This window comes from Pelodiscus sinensis, chromosome 1, assembly GCF_049634645.1.
Source record: "Pelodiscus sinensis isolate JC-2024 chromosome 1, ASM4963464v1, whole genome shotgun sequence".
In the NCBI taxonomy this organism is placed as follows: domain Eukaryota; kingdom Metazoa; phylum Chordata; order Testudines; family Trionychidae; genus Pelodiscus; species Pelodiscus sinensis.
This window is the reverse complement of record NC_134711.1, coordinates 184,906,826-184,926,916: the sequence shown is the minus strand read 5'-3', so window position 1 is coordinate 184,926,916 and position 20,091 is coordinate 184,906,826. Positions and strand designations below refer to the sequence as shown.

The window sequence follows — 20,091 nt, the reverse complement described above, 5'->3', positions numbered from 1 at the left end:
GAAGGTCTGGGATATCACTCAACTTCCTCCCTGACAGTCAGCCCCACTCTACTCTATGTGAAACACAGCTGCTAAGACTCTCTTCTTTGGCCATTACTCAGTCCTATTTGATTCTTCTCCCCCTGGTTTCCCACTTTCTGCTGCACCAAGCTTAAGTTTCATGTCCTCAGCTTCAAGACCCTTCAGAACTTTTCCCTTCCCTCCGTGCCTGCTCTTGTCTCTCTATCATGGCAACCACACCCTACTATATTGATAATGTTAGCTACAGTCCCCTGCTTCCCAACTTCTCCCACAACCATCTTGGAACTTTCAGTGCTGACTGTGCATAGAATACCCTCCATCAGTTAGTGCTAACAATGGGCCTGATCCAACACCCTTTAGAAGTCAGTGGAAAGATTATGACTTTAAAGTGAGGGCTGGATTAGGCCCAATAATATCAGTCAATGAATGTCAATGTATTTAGGGTCCACTCTGATTTGGAGTCTGCAAAGTACAGATGAAGTGCTTTTCCTTTTGACCTCATGACCTTCCTTTTCTCTCTCTGAATCCCTCCTCGATGTAAGGGGATAGTTAGCCCCTTACTAAAACTCAGTGGGAATTTTTGGTTGGCCAGCTCCCAGTACCAAAAGGGGAAGGGTCCATGATAAATCAGGGCCCTGAGACTGACAGACCCCAGGGACAATGGAAAGAGGCCAACACTCCAGCTCAGCCTGATTGACAGGTTGGACAGGCCAATGAGGAAATTAGGAGGCCAGGTCCCATCCTCCCTGTGAGCTGGGATTTTCTGGGTCTCTCTGAGAAACAGAGAGAGCGCTAAGAAAAGCAGCAAGAAGAGCAAGCTGTGTTGAGAGACAGACCTGCAGTGTCAGAGCCAGACACACACAGCCCAAGAATGCAAGTATGCTGAGGGGCAGCCCAAGGAGCGCAGACCCTGTGGTGAGAAGCAGACCTGCAGTGACCCGAAAGCCAAAGGGGTCAGAGAAGCAATGCAAGGAGCTGGAGGCTAGCAAAGCAGCTGGGTGTGGTGAGCAGCTGGGACCAGCAAAGTAGGGGGAGAGGCTCAGCAGGCAGACACCACCAGCCAAGAGGCCCTGCAGGCCAGACTTGGAAAGGGATTGTAACTGCCACCTAGAGCCTGAAATCGTGTGGTCACTGCCAGAGCAAGCGTGTCCAACCTGCAGCCCTCACCCCCCACCTGCTCCCTGCAGCACAGCCAGGGCCTGAGAAAGAGCCCTGGGACCCATAAGGAACAGACGGTGAACTGTCCTTACACTCTGCAAACTCCTGTTTGTGTCATCCCTGTGCTACACAGCAGGGCTATGTATTCTCTTTTAACCTCTCTCATTTTTTCCTTATTCTTTTCTTTTTAATCTGTTGCTGTTTAATAAATTGTATTTGCTTTGAACTGTATGTAATGATCAGTGGGTCAAGAAAGCATCCAGTGTGAAGAGAGCACCCTGGAGTGGGGACACCCTAGCCCCTCCTGTGAGTGACTACAAGGTCGGGAGTAAGCCCCAGAAAACCTGGGCCCAGCCTTGTTGGGAGTTCAAGGACTCTGCTACTCAGGAGGGTGGAAGGGGAGCCCTCAGGGTCAGGGAGGCCTTTGGGTAAAAGAAGTGGGAGTGGGGACTTAGATCCTTTCACTGGTCCATTTTACCGGGGTAGTATAGAAGCCAGGAAAGTTCCCCACAATAGTGGGACATCAACACCCATTTCTACGAGAGTGCCTACATGAAGTTTGCCATTGAACAATGGCTAGGTAGAAGGCCAATTACCGTGTGAAATTCTGAAAGGCACCTATGAGAGCTAGATGCTCAATTCCCAATGAAATTCACTCGGTATATTTGAAAATTTTACCCTGAAAAATCCATTTTTATGTTTTTTCCCCCAACCTTTATATGCAGCTTGTCTTTGTGAGTTCTGTGGATCAGTGATTGTCTTTTCATTATGTGTGCACAGTCAGTCTGTCTCCATAGTTTGGGAGTGTAGGCGCTACCACAATCAAAATAATATAATACAACTTCAAACCACTTTATATTTAGATAATTTTAAGTTGACCATCACTATTTTATCTGGTTTCTTATGGATTAAGAAATTAATTTATGGAATTAATTTTTTATCTGGCCAGGACCCCAATCTATGGCTGCTGGGAGCTAGCAACGTTCTTTCCCAGTCCTATTTCAGCACTTATGGGTACATCACTATTGTACTAAATGTATGTCTCACAATGATGGAGATAGCTCTTAACTGTTGCAAGCATTTCTGCCTGATAGGCAACAATAAGATTGTACCTATTATCATCTCCTATGAAATGTAACTGCTGAGCAGTGCTGTCTGAATGTGTAGTGGAGATCTCATTTGGAGGTTTTTTACTATATTAATTAATAATGTGGATGGTTATTTTCTTTTCATTTTTATTAAACAACTGTTGGTTAGTTATTTTTATGTTTATTGATAAGAAATGGAGGGAACTTTAAATATTGAAAATTATGCCTTTAAAAGGTATTCAAAACACAAAAGCAAATAATTATGATAATTAGGAAATGTCATTTGTTCGATAAAATGTAATACCAAAATGACCTGTGAGTTATAAACTTCACTCTACTAATAGCCTGCTATATGTTAAAGGTTGGAGAAAATTTGGGGGATAAGGTGGTTTATGTATAAACATAGAGGTACCCATTGGAAGTGGTCAACATATTTTAACTGATTTTTTTTTTATCTTTTTTGGGGGGGAAATTTTCTGTTTCTCACTTACCCCAAAAAAGAAAAAAATGCGTTTTTTCACATCTCCTCGTTTTCATCCTTTTTCAGTATCAAAATGGGAAAAAAAGAAAAAGCAGGAAATGGGAATTAAGAGATATGAGGGAATAAATGAAAACTCCAGTACCAGAAAAATTTAAAAATTTCAAATGAAACGAAAGCCTTTCCTTTCCAAAACCTTTGGAATGAAAATTATTTCTCATGAAAACTCTGTGTTTTCCACCAGTTCTAGAACATAGGAACACAAATTCTCTTTCTCCCTTCTCTCTCTTTCTTTCTCTGTAATGTTTTGTGGAGAAGTCCTTCTGTCTCAAGCCAAAGCTAAAAAAATTACATATATATTTATAATTTTCAATATCCATTAAACCACAATACAAAATAATGTAGGCCTCAATCCTGCAAACACATGGGGTATGTCAAGACTGCAGAGTTTATTCAGAATACTGGAGGTATCCTGGAAAAACGCTGCCGTGTCCAAGGAACGCATCTACTCTTCTGAAATTTTTTTCGGAAGAGCAGAGGCATTTTTTTGGGCATCCCTGTAAACCTCATTTTACGAGGAAAAAGGGGCCCAGCCCCTGACACACACTCCCCTCTCCCCGCACACACACATTTGGCTCAATGCAGATGGGCCAAATGTCAGAAAAGCCTCTTCTGAAAAAAGAAGTAGAAAAAGCTACACAAATTGCGGTTTGCAATTTGCATATCTTTTTCCAGAAGAACTGTGTAGTCTAGACACAGCCATATAGATGTGATTCAGAAGAATTATTTTAATGGGACAACTTTTGGAGTAAGATATTTTACTAACGAACAATTACACTTGCTTAATTTTATTCATGAGAACAGTCCTCTTGAAATCAAAGAAAACTAGAAGTCTTTGGGATAGCGTAGGAATGCCAAATCTGACTGAAGCTATTCCAGAGATTTTTTTCTAACACTATGTATAGAAAATCCTTGCGATTTGCAAAATCACTATTTGTGGTTCTACGTATTCTTAGGAATCTGCTGTACCAGTTGGGGGGAAGTGTGTGTCAGGGGCTGGGAGCCGGGGGAAGAAAGGAGCTGAAGCTAATAGATTTTGTTGCCTCCCCTCAGGCTCTGGGGTTGGGCAAAAAATAAAGGGTTCAGTGTGCAGCATAGTACAGTCAACCTGTGGAACTCCTTGAAAGAGGATGTTGAGAGACCAAGACTTTAACAGGGTTAAAAAAATTGATGCATTCATGGAAGACAGGTCCATCATGGCTATTAGCCAGGATGGGTAACAATGATGCCCATAACCTCTGTTTGTCAGAGACTGGAAATGGATGACAGGAGAAGGATCACCTGAAGATTCTCTGTTCTGTTCATTCCCTCTGGGGCATCTGGCATTGGCTGCTGTTGGAAGACAGGACACTGGGCTAGATGGATCTTTGGTGTTACCCAGTATGGCCATTCTTATGTTCTTATGTAGGAGGGGGCTTCCAGAAAGCGGGCTGGAGGTAAGAGAACAGGGTCGAGGTGGAAGGTAGGGTGCAGGAGCAGGTTGAGAGTGACAGTGCAGGGTACCTCCAGGTAGGAGGTAAGATGCAGGAGTGTGATGGGGGTGGGGACTTTGATGAGAGGGAGCAGGCAGAGGCGGACTGAGGTGGTGAGGGTGGGGTCTAGATGGGAAGGGGCAGGGAATAGGGCAACTTTGTAGTGTAGCTCCTGGGGGGGCTCAGGTGTCACCATGCTGGCCAGCTCTGGCTTCTTGTTGCTCCCATTGGCCAATAAAAGGGGTGGAACCTGCAAGCAACAGCAATGGACAGAGCTTCCCGCGCTGCTGTCCCAGTGCAGAGCCACGTCCTCCACCCAGCATCCAGCCTGCGAGACTCAGAGTTCCCCCTGCATGGCAGGAGTGTCAGCACTGGCTCCTGACTGCTGAGGGGGGAAGCTCCAAGCCTCATAGCTGGATCAAGGGGAGTCCTGGCCCATGGGTCATAGGTCTCCCCCCCACACACACACACACCTGAGTGAGACCCTGAGCATATAAACAGGAACCAGCCAGCCAAGCACCTGAGGAGGAGGCTACTCAGAGACACCCCAGAGCCCTGGTCCACTCCATTCAGTGTTTCATTTCCAAGTATGGCATCCCTAATACTTCAGAGGAAGGTGCTTCCCTCCCAAATTCCTCCCCTCCCCCAAAGCTCCAGAATGCATTGTTGGGTGGGTCAGAGAAATAATCACTTCCTCAACCCTGCAGGTGTCTGGCTGAAAACCAGAAACATGTTCTTTTAAGGGGTTCTCACAACAAAAATTTTGGTGGCCTCAAAGTGCAACCACCAACTCTTGCTGGTTTAAATAGGAAAAAAACAAATAAATCCACACATATATCTGTCCAAATCATTGTCATTTATATAAGAATTTAAAATTGCCCCTATTCTTTACTGGACCTAAACAGAATAAAAACACAAAGAAGGTACTTTGCATGTTTTTCTTATATTGGTTGTTGTTGACGACACGCTAGCTCATAAGGCTAGCTACTGTGAAAATTAATATTTATTACTATTATATCTCACAGCAGACTTATTCATCACTGGCAAGTTAGGGGACAAATTAAGTCCTGGATGGGAAAGTAGGTGAGGAGTCAGTAGGGGTTAGCCTGGTGGAGGCTGAATCGGAGGCGCCATCAGTCCTATTGCACAAGTGGGGGCTAGAGGAAGGAGCGGGGAGGCATGAGTGATGTTGAAGGGGGAGCCTGGTGACAGAACCCGAAGCCCGGTGGCAACATGGCCAGAGACTGCTGCCCACCACCCTAGGACTGAAGCTCATAGCCCAAGCCTCACTTCACCTAAGAAGGTGGGGAACTCACTTGTCACCTGCTCCTACAGTGATTATGGCTCCAGTATGGGGGGTAGGGAGCGACCTCTGCTGGCAACCCCATGAGAAGGGCTGCTGGTTTGCTTCCCCACCCCACCTTATCATTACCCAAGAGGCTGTGGCCACAAGAAAAGCCTTTGGTGGCCACATTTGAGAAATTCCACGTAAGATGTAAACCAGAAGTGAACCCCAGAGATGCTGAGTCCTGTCCTTTACCATCATAAGCTACCATCTCACACAATTACATTCATAAACTTGTCCTGCTCAGGGGTGGAGCCATATAGCACCTGCTCAACTACGGGCTGGAGCTGCCTGGATCCACAGGCTGGGAGAAGGAGAGTCCTGCCAGGCGGGGAGTGTGCCTCATGGGGGGGGAGGGCAGGGTGGACGGAGCTAGCACTGGGACTCCAGATTGAGGCTGCAGTGTGTGATGTCAGAAAGAGAGAGACATGACCAGCCAGGTGGTAGACTTCAAGCTGAGGTTGGGAAGGGTGGGTAAAGCTCAAAGCCCAGCAGAGCTCCCTTCTGCCCAATGGTGCTTCTGCAGCCTATGTGCCCTGGGCATCCTCATCTTCTGGTGAGCATTTGAGCAGTAAGTGCTGACTACAGGTGGTAAGGGTAGGTGGAACTCCCACCCTTCTTGTCCCCCATCCTCTTTGCTCCCGCCCCACCATCATTGCCTACCCAAAAGTCCGAGTCCATCCTGTTTTCTTTTCCTAGCTCTGCCATTGGTCCAGCTCTCTCTTCAAACAAATTAAGTCCTGAGCTTGTTCTAACATCTCCTGTGCGGAGACTGTTCCAGAACCTCACCCCTCTGATGGTTACAAACCTTCATGTAATTTCTAGCCTGAACTTGTTCGTGGCCAGTTTCTATCCACTTGTTCTTGTGCTGACACTGCCTGTTAACTTAAATAGCTCTTCACCTTCTCTGTTATTTACCCCCTGATGTATTTATAGAGAGCAGTCACATCCCCTCCCAGACTTCTTTTTGCTAGGCTAAACAAGCCAAGCCCTTCCAGTGTCCTCTCATAAAACAGGCCTGCTATTCCCCTCAACATGCTCTCCTCTGCACCTGTTCCAGTTTAAATTCATCTTTCTTGAACATGGGTGATCATAATTGTACAGTGTTCCAAATATGGTCTTACAAAGACGTATCTTTTTCTAATGCAACTGAAAATGCCTTACCTGGTATGTCCTACAATCACGTTTGACTTTTTTCAGAGATGCATCACATTGCTGGCTCATAATCATCCTGGGACAGCCCCACACACTCAGGTCTCCTCTGTCACTCCCAACTGATGACTCCCCAGCTTGTAGAAGTAATACTTATTATTAGACCTTAAAGGCATGACTTTGCACTTCGTACTTATTGAATTTCATCCCACTCCAGGCTTCAAGGTCATCCTTTTCCTGTATGATATTCCAATCCTTCTTTCTCTTGATAGTGGCTCATACCTTTGTATTATCAGCAAATTTTGTTAGCGGATGCCTCCTTTTAGTGCCAGGGTTACTAATAAAAATATTGAATACTATTAGTCCCAAGACAAATCCTTGCAGAACTCTATGAGTGACCGCTCTCCAGTCTGATAATTCACTTTTTAGCACAACCCGTTGCCTTTCTCCAGTATCAAGTTCCCTCTCCATCTTGCAGTTTTTGTACTGATCCCCGTCTTCCCTAATGTAGCTAATAATTTCCCAGGTACCATGTGATTCTGTCTTATGCTTTATTGAAGTCCACATCTATTAGACCCACTGCATTTCTTCTATCTAAAAGGTTAGTTATTTTCTCAAAAACAGAAATCAGGTTCATCTGACTGACCTGTCTTTGGTAAGCCCATGGGGCTTCCCTACATCCACTTTACCATTTACCTCTCTGGATTCAATTAGTTTTTCCTTCACAATTTGGTCTAAAGACTTGCAAAATGCTGAGGTTAGTCTAATAACATGTCTGTAATTGCCATTTCTATCACTCGTTTCTATACTGCCTTCATGCACATGGTCCATATGATCATCCTTAGCGAAAACTGAGGTATAATACTTATTTAGTTTGGGGCTATATCTGGATTACATATAATCTCATCCGTACCACATAGCAGCCAAACCTCACCCTTCCTTATTCTCTTTTTAGTTATATAACACAAAAAAAGCCCTCTTGTTTGTCTTAATTTCCTTGGCAAAGAGCTAATTCAGCTTGATTTTTAGCAATTCTCGCTTTAGTCCTACATGTTCTAACCACCATGGTGTAGTTTCCTTTGTTGACCATTCTCTAGAGGCTCTCTGCTCACTGCTAATGACCTTTTTGAGGTGGTTATTCAGTCAGCTAGGGCTGAAACCTTCCCCAAATTTTTTATACTTGTATGTATGTTGAGCCAAAGCTTACTGAGGGTTGCTCGTGACTAGTTAGCACATCAAGTACCCCACATCTCAGAGCATGGGACCTTACTTTTGACTGAAGCAACAGGATATGTCTAATATGCAGATGAGGAGTGGGGGACCTATGTGTAAGCGGGGGAATGGTCCCGCTATTGTGGGGAACTTCCCTGGCTTCTATACACCCCGGTGAAATAAACCAGCAAAAGGATCTGAATCCCTGCTCCCACTTCCTTTACCCCACGGCTCCCTGATCCTGAGGGCTCCCCCTCCACTCTCCTGAGTAGCAGAGCCCTTGAAACCCCAACAAGGCTGGGCCCAGGTTTCCTGGGGCTTAATCCCTGACCTTGTAGTCACTAGGGGCAGGAGTTAGGGTGTCCCCACTCCGAGGTGTTCTCTTTACACTGCAGGCCTTCTTGGCCCAGTGACCACTTCATAAGGTTCAAAGCAAATACAATTTATTAAACAACAACGGATTAAAGAGAAAAGAATAAGAAAAAAATGAGAATGGTTAAATGAGAACACACAGCTCTGCTCTGTAGCACAGGGACATCAAAACAGCAGCCTGCAGAGTATAAGGACAGTCCACAGTCTCTTTCTTAGAGGCCCTGGATATGCTGCAGGGGGGCTACAGGCTGGACATGCTGGCTCTGGTAGTGACCACACAGTCTCAAGCTCGAAGTGGCCAGACCCCTCTCCCAGTCCAGAGCCTTTCCCCACACTTTGCTGGTCCCAGGTGGTCACCACATCCAGCTGCAGGCTGTGCTGCTTGGCCAGTTCCAGCTCCTTGTGTTGCTTCTCTGTTCCTTTTTGCTCTCTGAGCCCAGCCAGTCTGCTGCTCAACACAGGGTCTGCTCTCCTTGATTTGTGTATGCCTGACTCTGCTGCTGCAAAAACTGCCCCTCAGCACAGCTTGCACTCCTCTTAGCAGTGTCTCAGCTCTCTGTTCCTTTTGCAGGACTTCTTCATACAGCTTGCACTGCTCTTTTCGGCTCTCTGTCTTTTGCAGGACCTCTTCTGCACACAGCTTGTTCTGCTCTTTCAGCTCCCTGTTTGCTCAGAGAGAGCCAGAACAATCCCCACTTACAACCTGTCAATCAGGCTGAGCTGGAGTGTTGACTGCTTTCCATTGTCTTTGGAGTCTGTCAGTCTCATGAACCCTTCCCCTTCTGAAGCTGATAAACCAAAAAACTCCCACAGAGTTTTAGTAAGGGGTAACAGTCCCCTTACATATGGCTCGCAGGCTGGCGCAGCCTCTGGCTTATTAGGATCCATCCCACAGCAAAGCTTGGGGCTTCCCTCCACAGTGGGGTAAGCAGGTGCTGGCACTCTGGCTCCATGGCAAGTTTCTAAGCTTCAGTAGCTCCGGCCCCACAGGAATGGAGCCTTAGCGCCAGATCACCCCGCAGGCTGAATTCAAGTAAACCAGGGTCATATCTAGAGAGTAAGAGAAGCCCTGAGGCTCGATGGGAACCATGTCAGTGAGGTTTGCTTGCTTGCTTGGAGCCAGGTCAAGTCAGTGAGGGTTTTTGTTTGTTTTGGTTTTGTTCTTTGGAAGCTTTGTCAGTGAGGGGCCCCATCTGATTTTTTTGTGGGTCAGCAGCCCCTGACCATAAAAAGTGTCCCCACCCCGATGGAGTCTATACACAAGGGCCCAGTAAGTGCTACTGCATTAGATATATGGTGTGTGTTTGTAAGACCTCAAGGAATTATAACAGGGTTGGGGAACCTAAGGCCCAGGGGCTGGATTTAGCCCCCAAGGCTCAGAACTCCCAGGAGCCCGCAACGGCCCTCCACGGGTCTGGAGCAGACAAAATCTACTGACCTGCCCCTCACCCCCCAGGCTCTGAGGTACAAGGAGAATGTGGGAAGGGTTTTTCTCCTCCTCAGTCAGGGACCATCTCAGTGAGGGTTGGCCGGGGGGAGGAGGGGTTGCTTCCCACTTGTGTACAGCCCTGAACTGATTTTTCTGTAGATCAGCAGCCCCTGACCCAAAAAAGTTTCCCCACCTCGGATTATAGTGATTCTAAATTGAAAGGAAGGTAAAAACTGAGAGCCAAGTGTCACTGTTGTGTACAGCTAGTCACTTGTAGGGCAGATGGAGAGAATATGGGCCCCCCTGCATTGTTTTGTCAAAATTCACAATGTAAACCTGACCTTGAGACTCCTCCTGACATGGATCAGTGTAATCCCTCAATCATTCTGCCTGGGTATCCCAGCAGCCTGTGGCTTATTGCAGCTGGGTGATGATTTGCCATTGGTTGCTACCTCTTCAAGGAAACTAATTGTTTTAACACTCAAAGGGTGCATCTACACTGGGATAAAAAAACAGGGCTAGCTCTTACAGGACTTCAGCTTCAAATTGCTGTGTAGGTCTCCGGGGCCCTGCAAGCCTGAATTAACTGACCTGGGACATCTGAGGGTTTTTATTCTTGTGTAGATGTATCCTAAGAAAAAGAAATGCCATTGATGGGGGCATTTTCACATATTCACATAGTTAATCTAATGAGGAGTCATGTTCCTAATTTAACCTTTGAAGGAAATTCTCAAAGCAAAAAGAATTTGCCTTTAAAAATCTAATTTCTTAGTTTCATCCTCTGACTTCTTTTCTTTTGCAAAATTTGGAAACCCCACGGGAGTTTGAAGAGGACTGGTTCCCCTTTAATCTAGAGTCAGATTTCAGCACATTCAGTACAATGTCAAGACCTATTTACTTGGGGTCATGTTCCAGCTAATGACTCTAGTTAAAGGGGTCATGTTCCTCAGTCAACTGTGGGAAATAAATTATATAAGATCACTAGACCTTTGACCCCTGACCAATACACCATATACCAAATTAAACAAATGACTTCTGGCACATTAATTTGCTCTTTCATGGTGTCATGTGACCAGTTGGTAATTTGCTTCACGATGTGTCACTTTCCAGAATTAGTTATGATATTCCCTAAATGTTATAAAGCTGTTATTAGAAAGTAAAGAACTTCAGATAATAGTCATATGATTGTTATGAGGAACTTCGTTTAGAAGAGCTGGTGTCCAGATATAAAAAATGAAGCAGAGACCAATTTTAATTAGGAATAAATGCCCACAGTATCATATTGATAAACCCTTTGGGGCAGAAATTGAGGTTGTGTGAAATGAATTAGCCAGATAACCTGGCAATGAGTGATGACATACATAACTATAACTATAACTATAACTATAACTATAACTTTCCATTATGATTCACGGAACACCATGACAAAATGATACCTCTACACATTCAGTATTGCTGCTAAGAATTGCCAGGTTTGATCCATCTTTGTTAGTATTAATGGGGAGCTTCCTTAATTGGCATAATAAAAACCTGCCTAGAAACATAGTAGTTAATTCTTCATCTTAAGTTTAGAATGACAACATTCACATTTGGAATCCAGCATGGTGTTCTGTGATCCCTTTCCCTAACATCAGACTGCATGGAGGTGAGCAAAGCATTTTCAGATGTTGTGTTTTGCAGCAGAGCAGAAACAGCAACGGCAGGACACATGTTGAAATACTGTGTTTTTCCTCTTGCATCATCTGCAGTCATTCTGAGGTGATAAAACAAGCCCAGTTGCTGCTTCCCACATAGTACAGTTATGCTACGAATGGCATGGCAAATGGCTGTGGTGAAGGCATTAACATAGCTCACATTCAGCATCCAATGGCATTTTGTCCCTAGTGTGGTGCCCACAGCCCTGCTGACCATTATAACATATGCTATGGCTGTCTGAGTATCTAGCTGCCTGGGCATCTGTCACAGTCTCGGGAGTTTTCTGATCTGTGTGATTATTAGAACAAGAGAAATAAAAAGTAGCTTTAGTTATACCTTAAGGCTGTGTCTACACTGACATGATTTTGCGCAAATACTTTTAATGAAAACGTTTTTCCAGTAAAAGTATTTGCGCAAGAGAGCATCTATGCTGGCATGTGCCTTTGTGCAAAAGATTTGCTTTTGCGCAAATGCATCCCTGCCAGTGTAGATGCTCTCTTGCGCAAGAAAGCTCCGATGGCCATTTTAGCCATCGGGCTTTCTTGCGCAAGAAATTAACGTTGCTGTCTACACTGGCCCTCTTGCGCAAGAATACTTGCGCAAGAGGGCTTATCCCTGAGCGGGAGCGTCAGAGTATTTGCGCAAGAACCACTGATTTTGTATATTATAACGTCAGTGTTCTTGCGCAAATACTCGCAGCCAGTGTAGACTGGCAGCAAGATTTTGTGCAAAAGCAGCTGCTTTTGCCCAAAATCTTGCCAATGTAGACACAGCCTAAGACTGTAATCATTGCTGCATTTTATAGCATTGAGATACTAGGGCTCCTGATGGAAGGTTCTTTTAGGCCTTGTTTATACTTACCAAGAGATTAACACTCTGGAGATCGATCTTCTGGGGTTTGATTTAGTGGGTCCTAAAGGATCCACTAAATTGATTGCTGACAGTGCCCCTGTTGACCCCCAGTACTCCATGGGATTGCGACGAGTAAGGGAAGTTGATGGGAGAGTTTCTTCCATCAACCTTCTGCAATGAGGATGCTGCAGAAATTCATCTTAAGGTACATCAAGTCCAGCTATACTATTCTTGTAGCTGGAGCTGTGTGTCTTAAATTGACTTTCTTCCCTAGTATAGATCTGGCCTTAAGTGGTGAAATGGAAGCAAGAGTCTTATGCATGGTGGACAAGATTGAGTTTTCCCGCTTCTATAAAAGTAAGTTGGCCTGAGCACTGACCTCACCAATCCTCCAGCAGTTTCCATACATTGCCTCCACAGTTTCACTAGAAATATTTGTATCTCTTCCTCGAAGAAACGCACATTCTATTTTCAAATGACCTTATCAAATAGAACTGAGCTAATACGTCATAACACATAACTTATTCAACAAATTTTGCCTTGATGCATGCATTCTCCTGGAATGCCTGTGAACAGATTGTGGCTTTCTTGCCTTCCTTATTAAAATAATAATTTAAAACATATTTTATGCCTCTCTTGTCGAAATTCGTTGGTGTGTTGCTTAATATGATTGGCTGAATAAGCCCCATGATACTGTTTCTTTTCTCTAATTACCTGAGTTTAGTTCTCTCAACCAGATTTCTGGAGAAAAGGTTTGTAGAAACTGAATTTGGAATTTGGGTTTTTGGCGTCAATGCTCAAATGTGTAAGTGTAAACCTCATTTTCCAATGTGCTTTCCTATAATAAAACCTATTTGCATGAATGTTCATGGAAAAGGAACACAAACCAGGAGGAAATATTGGAAATATGAGAGTGAATTTGTCTTAAAAAATGTGCATAGGTGCTGGAATTTGGAGTGTTAGGGCTGCAGCAGAGCTTCCAGACTTGAAGTGGTTTCCATCATAGACAAGATTCACTTTACAGATTGCTTCAATGGCTTTCAGCACCCCCATTGTAAAAAAATGTTCCAGCATCATTGACTATTAGAAAAATGAAATACTTTTGCATTATTCATCTAGCTCTATTATCAGGTAACTTAGACTCTAAATATGTGCCCAGCCTTTTTGTGTAAAGGATTATGGGGGGAAAAATACCTAGTATCCACATCCCAATCCCAATATTTGTGTAGAACCCATCTGAGCTCCCTCTGCTGGTTCAGAGCTGGCAATTACCAACTTTATGCTCTTCCTAGCTCTGTATTGAGCACTTACGTCATCAGTCGCACTCAACCACAAGCAAGGAAATAAGCCGACAGCACTATATAAATTGCTGCTGCTCTAGAAAGACAAAAGATAAGTCAATGTTAGCCAAATAGAAAGGCCAGAGACAATGAGGGAAAGAGATTTTATTTTCACACTTGAAACAGAATCCAGAAGTATTAAAAGTGTTGTTTGTTAGCATCCACTGGAGATACATTTCAGATGGGTGAATCCTTCTATGAGGAGCCCCATACAAGTCCGAGGGGCTCTCTGTAATTTTAGGGTCCATGTCATGAGTTCAACTGCAGCACTGTGGTCTTAGATTATGAACTCTTCCTGAGAGAGACTGTGTGCTCCTGTGCGCTTGTGCAGAATCCAGTTCAATGGGTTCATACCCCGAATCAGGGTCTCTTGCATGTACTTCATTACAAATAGTAACAACATAGCAAATGTGTATTGCTTTTTCTTCAAGCTACACTTTTAAATGTATTAGTCACATAATGTGGGGGGGACGATACTCTTTTTGATATGCTGCCTGCATTGGTTCATTTCTTCTATTGTCACTGGTTCCTTGGCAAATGTTTAATGGTTTAAAAAAACCTGTAAAGTGCCAGGCTTCTTGTACAGGTGTGAGGTATCATATTGATTAGCACTGAAGTGTGAAAAAGGTAGCTGTCCAGTATTCAGAAGAGGGGAGAAAGGAGACAATAGCTGGCATAACAGTCATTATATTGCTCTGGAATAAGTAGCTTTTTTTCCTCTGTAAGTAGAGTCAAACGAACATTCAATGAGTTATGTTTGTAAAGAAGCTCCACTGTTTTAGAGAGAAATTTAGAATATTGTGTTCTTTGATCAATCTCTTTTTCACATTATCCTAAATACTGATGAGACTCTACTCACTTTTCACTCAGGTAAAACTCCTTCTGAAAACGATTGGAGTTTAGCATGGGAAAGGATTTGCCCTTATAGGATTTTGGTGCAAGATTTGGAAGTAACTTACAATCTCTTTGTTGCCAGATTATACAGACTGGCTTTCTTCAAGCTCTTTGTTATGAGTTCTATAGGTTGAAATTCTTAAATTCTTTTAATTTTTTCAGTGCAGATTTTTACTCCTTGATACTCTTCTTCAGTAGCTAGTGGACTTTTCCTACAGCTAATTCCTAGGGTTTTAAATGATGACATATGCATCCTCCTTTAGCAGCCAACTAATACCAGGGTTTGAATTACTATTGAATAAGCAGCAAAGAAATCTCTATCAAAATAATCGCTAGTTCCAAAAACCACAAACAACAAAACAAGCAGAGTTGTACTAAATCAGCAAGATCATTTGTAGAATGAGGGGCTGTGAGTCACTTTTTTTTCCTCCCTCTGCAAAATGTATTCTGTTTCTCTTCTCAGCCTAGGGGAGGGCAGGTGGAGTGGGTAGGGCATTGCTTAGAAAGTTTTAGTGTGTTTTTTTTGAAGTCGACATCACTCAAATCATGTGACCAGCAAAGACCAATTGAGACAGGTTGTGGAAAGGGGAACAGTTAAATTTGTAATTTTGGTTGTGTGAAACACTTCTTTGGGCCTCATAAACAACCACAGAACCACAAGTTGGGTACAGAGGCAGTCACACAAGAGCGGGTCCGGGATATTGGTCAGCAGACAGGGCAAATCATTTTGACTGCAAACCACAGAGTTTCGTAGAGTGGTAAGCATCATCAAACCACAACTGATCCGCTATTTTTTTAACGATTTCAGTGTTTGTTTTAGAAAAAGAACCTTATTATCTTGTTTATGTTGCTTCAAAGGAATTAAGATGAAATAGAGAGAGATGGCCAGGAGCAGGGTTATAACAATGAATATTCTTAATTTTTCACTTCCCAAGGTGAAAGAAATCATATATCCCCCCACCTTAAAGAGAAAGTAAGTTTTAAAGAGGAAAGTATGGCTTCAAACAGCGTATTTGAGTCATTTCCTTCTTACCAGCAGTGCTTCATGAGAGGTAAGTGCTATTCAATGCTGTTTAAATATTCTTTGGACTGTCCCATGCTTAAGAAAATGCATGGTTTTTGCAAATTTTAAGAAGCCCGTATACTATATAGTTTTCCACTTCTGTTTTCTTTGAAAAAAATCTTATGGAAGCTAATGTCTGAGGTTATTGGTTTATTAGCTTAATATGTGTCAATCCTGGAGAGATATGATGAAAATTCACTTAAACTATTCAAGTAGTCACAAATTTTCCTTTTGTAAATCCAAGTATTTTATATTATTCATATGAGTTATACAAGATACAATAGCAGTAGCACCAGCCTTTTTGATTCTTTTGGCAGAATCATTGCTCTTGAGCTACAGCCATTAAAAATAACAGCCAACAGTAAGCTACACACATCACCATTTAACACAAGCTCAGTACTGAATGAAAAGCAAGCTCATAGGTACAGCCAGCAGAGCGTGATGCTGTCTCATTTTTTGCTACTTTGTCAGTCTGGGGAAAGGAAGAAGCATGCTCACTGGAAGCAAGTAAGAAAAGCTCAGAAACTTGCTTAAAAATAGTTGCAACTCACATAGCCCAGGCGAAGAGGAGGATCAAAACATTTAGTTTTGATGCCTTGTCACTTGTCACTTGTTTTCCTTTTGATGCCTTGTTACTCTCTGATGATAATAAATTATTGGCTGCAGGCACACCACGTCCTTTAAGGAGGGGAGTGGGAACTAAACTGCAACATCCAGAGAAGTCTGGCTTTTCCAGGCAGTGACAAAGAAGTTTCACAAGCCTGGTCTAATAAGCTCATAGATCTCGGTAGATCAGATGCTTGAATCATTAGTTGTTCATATTAGTAAGCAAGTGGAGTAGTGTGAGAAATGTCTTTGCATTCTTGCAGCTATAGCCCCCTTAATAGCCTGGTATCAGCAACCTTTTTCCCCTAAACATCAGTTTTCTGACTGTTTCAAGCCATGTGTGTAGGGACATGAATATTCAGTTTGAAATGAGTGCAAAACTGCACACAGATCACTCATCGATTTGGCGGTGATGCTGTGGGAGAATAACGTTTTATAACTCTTTAGTGACAGAATGTTTCCCAGCCTCGGTAGTGTCAGCATGAGTCATTAGTTATTCATATTAATAAGCAAGCTGTGGAATGCGGAAGGCTTGTCAGCTGCCTGGTCACAACAAGCTACAATGCGAGCACCCTGCTGCTGTTGCAGTTCGGGGCCCCTTTGGTCTGAAAATAGGGTGAATGTATAGAAAAAATGCTCATTACCTCTTTCTTTTCACCCTGCAAATGAAAGGCTTTTGGTACATTTTTACAGGCATCAGAAGAGTTTCAATCTTGATGAGCTGTACGAGCCAAAAGTTCTTATAGCATCTTCTAACAGAGATACTGGAGCTCTAGCAAGATGCTGCTAACTGCTCCTTTGGCTCCTTCTTAACCAGCATTTCCTTTGGGCTGCTTACAAGCAAAGGAAGCACTATTGGTAGAATAACAAGAAGGATCTTCCTGTGCAGCTTTTTTTTTCTTTTAACTCACCCAAATGTTTATTTGCTAGTTTATCTGCAGTACAGGAAGACTTATTGAGGAAATTTTGTTCTTTGATAAGGTAATAAAGAAGGAACCCTGGGGGGATGTGCTTGAAGTACTAATGCACAGCCAGCCTGTAGCAGTTCTAAAGCCAATAGGACTTGCACTGAGGCACCGTATTTAAGTAGGGTTGGGGAAGCTAATAAAATGCTAAAGTCCAAGGGCCAAATCCTCCCCGGATGAAAGGCTGAAGCTTCATTACAGTCAGTGGAGCTGTGTGAATTTACACTAGCAGAGAATTTAGCTCTAACTTATTGTCTGCATGTCAAGAGTGCCACCTATATTATTCATTATTGATATTGTCAGAGCCTCTAGGAGCCCATTGTCATAGACATTGCATGGCTTCCTTGGGTCAGATTCTGGCCTCAGGGTATATACCAGAGTCAGTGAGATCAAAATCTAGCCCACCAACTGTATGTTAGGAAACTTTGGGCAACAGTTCTTCTGTTGAGTTAGAAAGTGAATGTTTCATAATCACCAAAGAATAAAGCATTTAAACATAAAAGCCTTTGAGAGTTTTCTACATGCTTTCTTTTTCCTTCTTCTTCCACTTCATAAATGAACTTCAGACAATTTCAAAATACTTAACAAAAGTGCTGCTTAGGAGCTCGGAGCAAGAAAAATAATCATTCCTTGGGCGAATTGTTCTCACCCGTATTTCTCAATAGTGTTTACACAGACTGGTCATTAGAAATGTCCAAAATGGCTTTTTTTCCCCCGCCAAAATTTATTGCACTTTCTCTCTTAAGTGAAATTATGAGGTAAAGGGGAACATAACAAGTTGTTTTCTGCCATGAATTTACTTTATCAGTCCATGCAGTTCTCTCAGAAGGAAATCCATAACTCTTTTTTAGCATGATACTATGTGAAAATTGGGGGGAAAAAAGAGGAGTGTGGGGAAGCAAAACAATTGTTCCATCGGCTGTGAATAGTGACAGACTTAGAAAGCCTGACATATTAATTTAATGTGGTACACCACAAAGGATATGGCCCTTTTTCTATCGCACCACACCAGGTCCTCCCTTGTGCCACTAGGTAAATAAATGAAGATTGTATTGAAACCTCTGCTGGAGCATCATTCATGCTGAACTCATTAAAATGTTTGTCAGGACTACTTTTAATTAGCACGATTTCCATATAACTTTCGCATGGATGGCAGAAGTACAAGGGAAGAGTCCTCCTAAGAATCTTGCTAAATTGCAGCCAGCCGTAAGCAGTCAGCCCGTCATTCTGTCGAATATGGGATTGTATCACCAAGGCTCTTAGTTGTACTTTGAGTCTGATTTGTACCTCCAGTGTGACCCCCCTAGTATGGTCCATTGATACAATCCTAGGCAGGTTGTATCAATGAGGTTGCAGCAATGATAATTTGCGAGCATGGAGAACATGAAAACAAATTCCCTTGGAATTTCTTGTGGTTAAAAATGTATAAAATAAGAAATAGGGATTTGAAGCTGTTTCCTTGCATTCTTGGAATTTAAAACAAAAATGTTATTATTCCCTAATTTAGCCTAATATTTTTGGCTGTTATGAAAATGTGAACTGCAAGTCGTGTTGCAGGAGTTTTTAGGTAGATGCATGTAGCATGGAGTGTAATATTTTAGAAGTGTAGGTGATTGCTCCTCATCTTCCCTTTGTTGTGAGGTCTGGCTAGTTATTTCCATACATGGAAGAGGTTGATTCTGATTTTGGCTATTTTATTTTTAATTAAGGCACTTAAAGCTTGTGTGGGTAAGTGCAGTTTTTGTCTATTTTTTTTTTTTTACTTTTTTATAAAATAAAAATTAACTCCAGTAGGGAGTTACATTTTCTTAGAAAAGTACATGACTTGCTGCTGTCTTATTTCTTATAATTTATATTATAATAGTGCCCAGATTTGGGACTCTTTTGTGCCAAGTAATGTACAAAAATATGTCTTCCTTTTTCTAAATAATTTGAAGTTAAGACTCAGATCCTGAAAACACTTATGCATATGCATATCTTTACTCATTGAAGTCCATGGCTCTGACTTGTCCTGTAGCTGGATCCAGGAAATCAGTAGTTTGTTCCTTGAGTCACAAGAGTCTGTCTAATCAAAAATTCTTTATCCGTGTCCAGATTATGCATGTCCCCTGGTTATGACTCATTCAATAGCTTCTCTGGTTAGAGAGTGAGAGACTTCCTTAAATTATCTTTAAAATATTTTGGAAAAATGGTGGTATAATATGCTTTCCAACACCTCTCAGAAAGGAAGGTCATCTGATTAGTTTTCTTGGAATCCCTCTCTGACTCTAGATATTGAATTATATATGCAGCATGACTTATACTTAGCAGTGTAAATAAACACATTCATTAACTGCAGTCAAGGGTATGGATCATGGTAATAAACACCGTCCTTAGTGGTGTTTCCATAATTCTAACATAATTTTGCTGCATGGGTACATTTTGGGATCCACGTTTGTGAGTATATCCACAAGCAAGGTTCATTTTCAGTATGAGGCATCCAATTCTGTAACAAACATTTCCTGTAAGCATGTCCATGAAATAAAAAGAAGAAAACCCTCTAAAGGATGGATGGTAACCTACAAAGTAGTCTATGGACTTCTGATATTTGGGGCCCCTTGAGTGTTAGTATGTGTTTCCTATTCTGCTCCCCTCCCAAATGTTGATCACTGCATAGCTCATCTCTGGGAATGTTTATCCATAGGGAATTTTCAAAAGGGAAAGAAGTAGATGAAGACAGTTGATGACTTCAGCCTAATAGAATCCTGTCCATTATTGAGGGGATTCATATATTGTAACTATTAGGACTATCTCTGTAGAACAGGTATTTTTCCTCTGAGAGATATAATGGATATTGCCTATCTCCTAGAACTGGAAGGGACCTTGAAAGGTCATCAAGTCCAGTCCCCT

The 20,091-nt window shown here is 42.6% G+C and overlaps 1 protein-coding gene across 5 annotated transcripts in view; it reads left to right on the top strand.

Annotated features, from left to right (window-relative positions):
* The window catches only part of RUNX1 (RUNX family transcription factor 1), a 249,714-nt gene that overhangs the window by 7,568 nt on the left and 222,055 nt on the right, over positions 1–20,091 (top strand). For 3 of the 5 annotated variants that reach the window (XM_006126006.4, XM_075911479.1, XM_075911467.1), the window contains exon 3: positions 15,504–15,620. In XM_006126006.4, coding sequence (XP_006126068.3) covers positions 15,504–15,620 — 117 coding nt within the window. Of the gene's footprint in view, positions 1–15,158; positions 15,327–15,503; positions 15,621–20,091 lie in introns of those variants that run through there. The other 2 variants (XM_075911486.1, XM_014575022.3) reach the window with 2 other exon arrangements.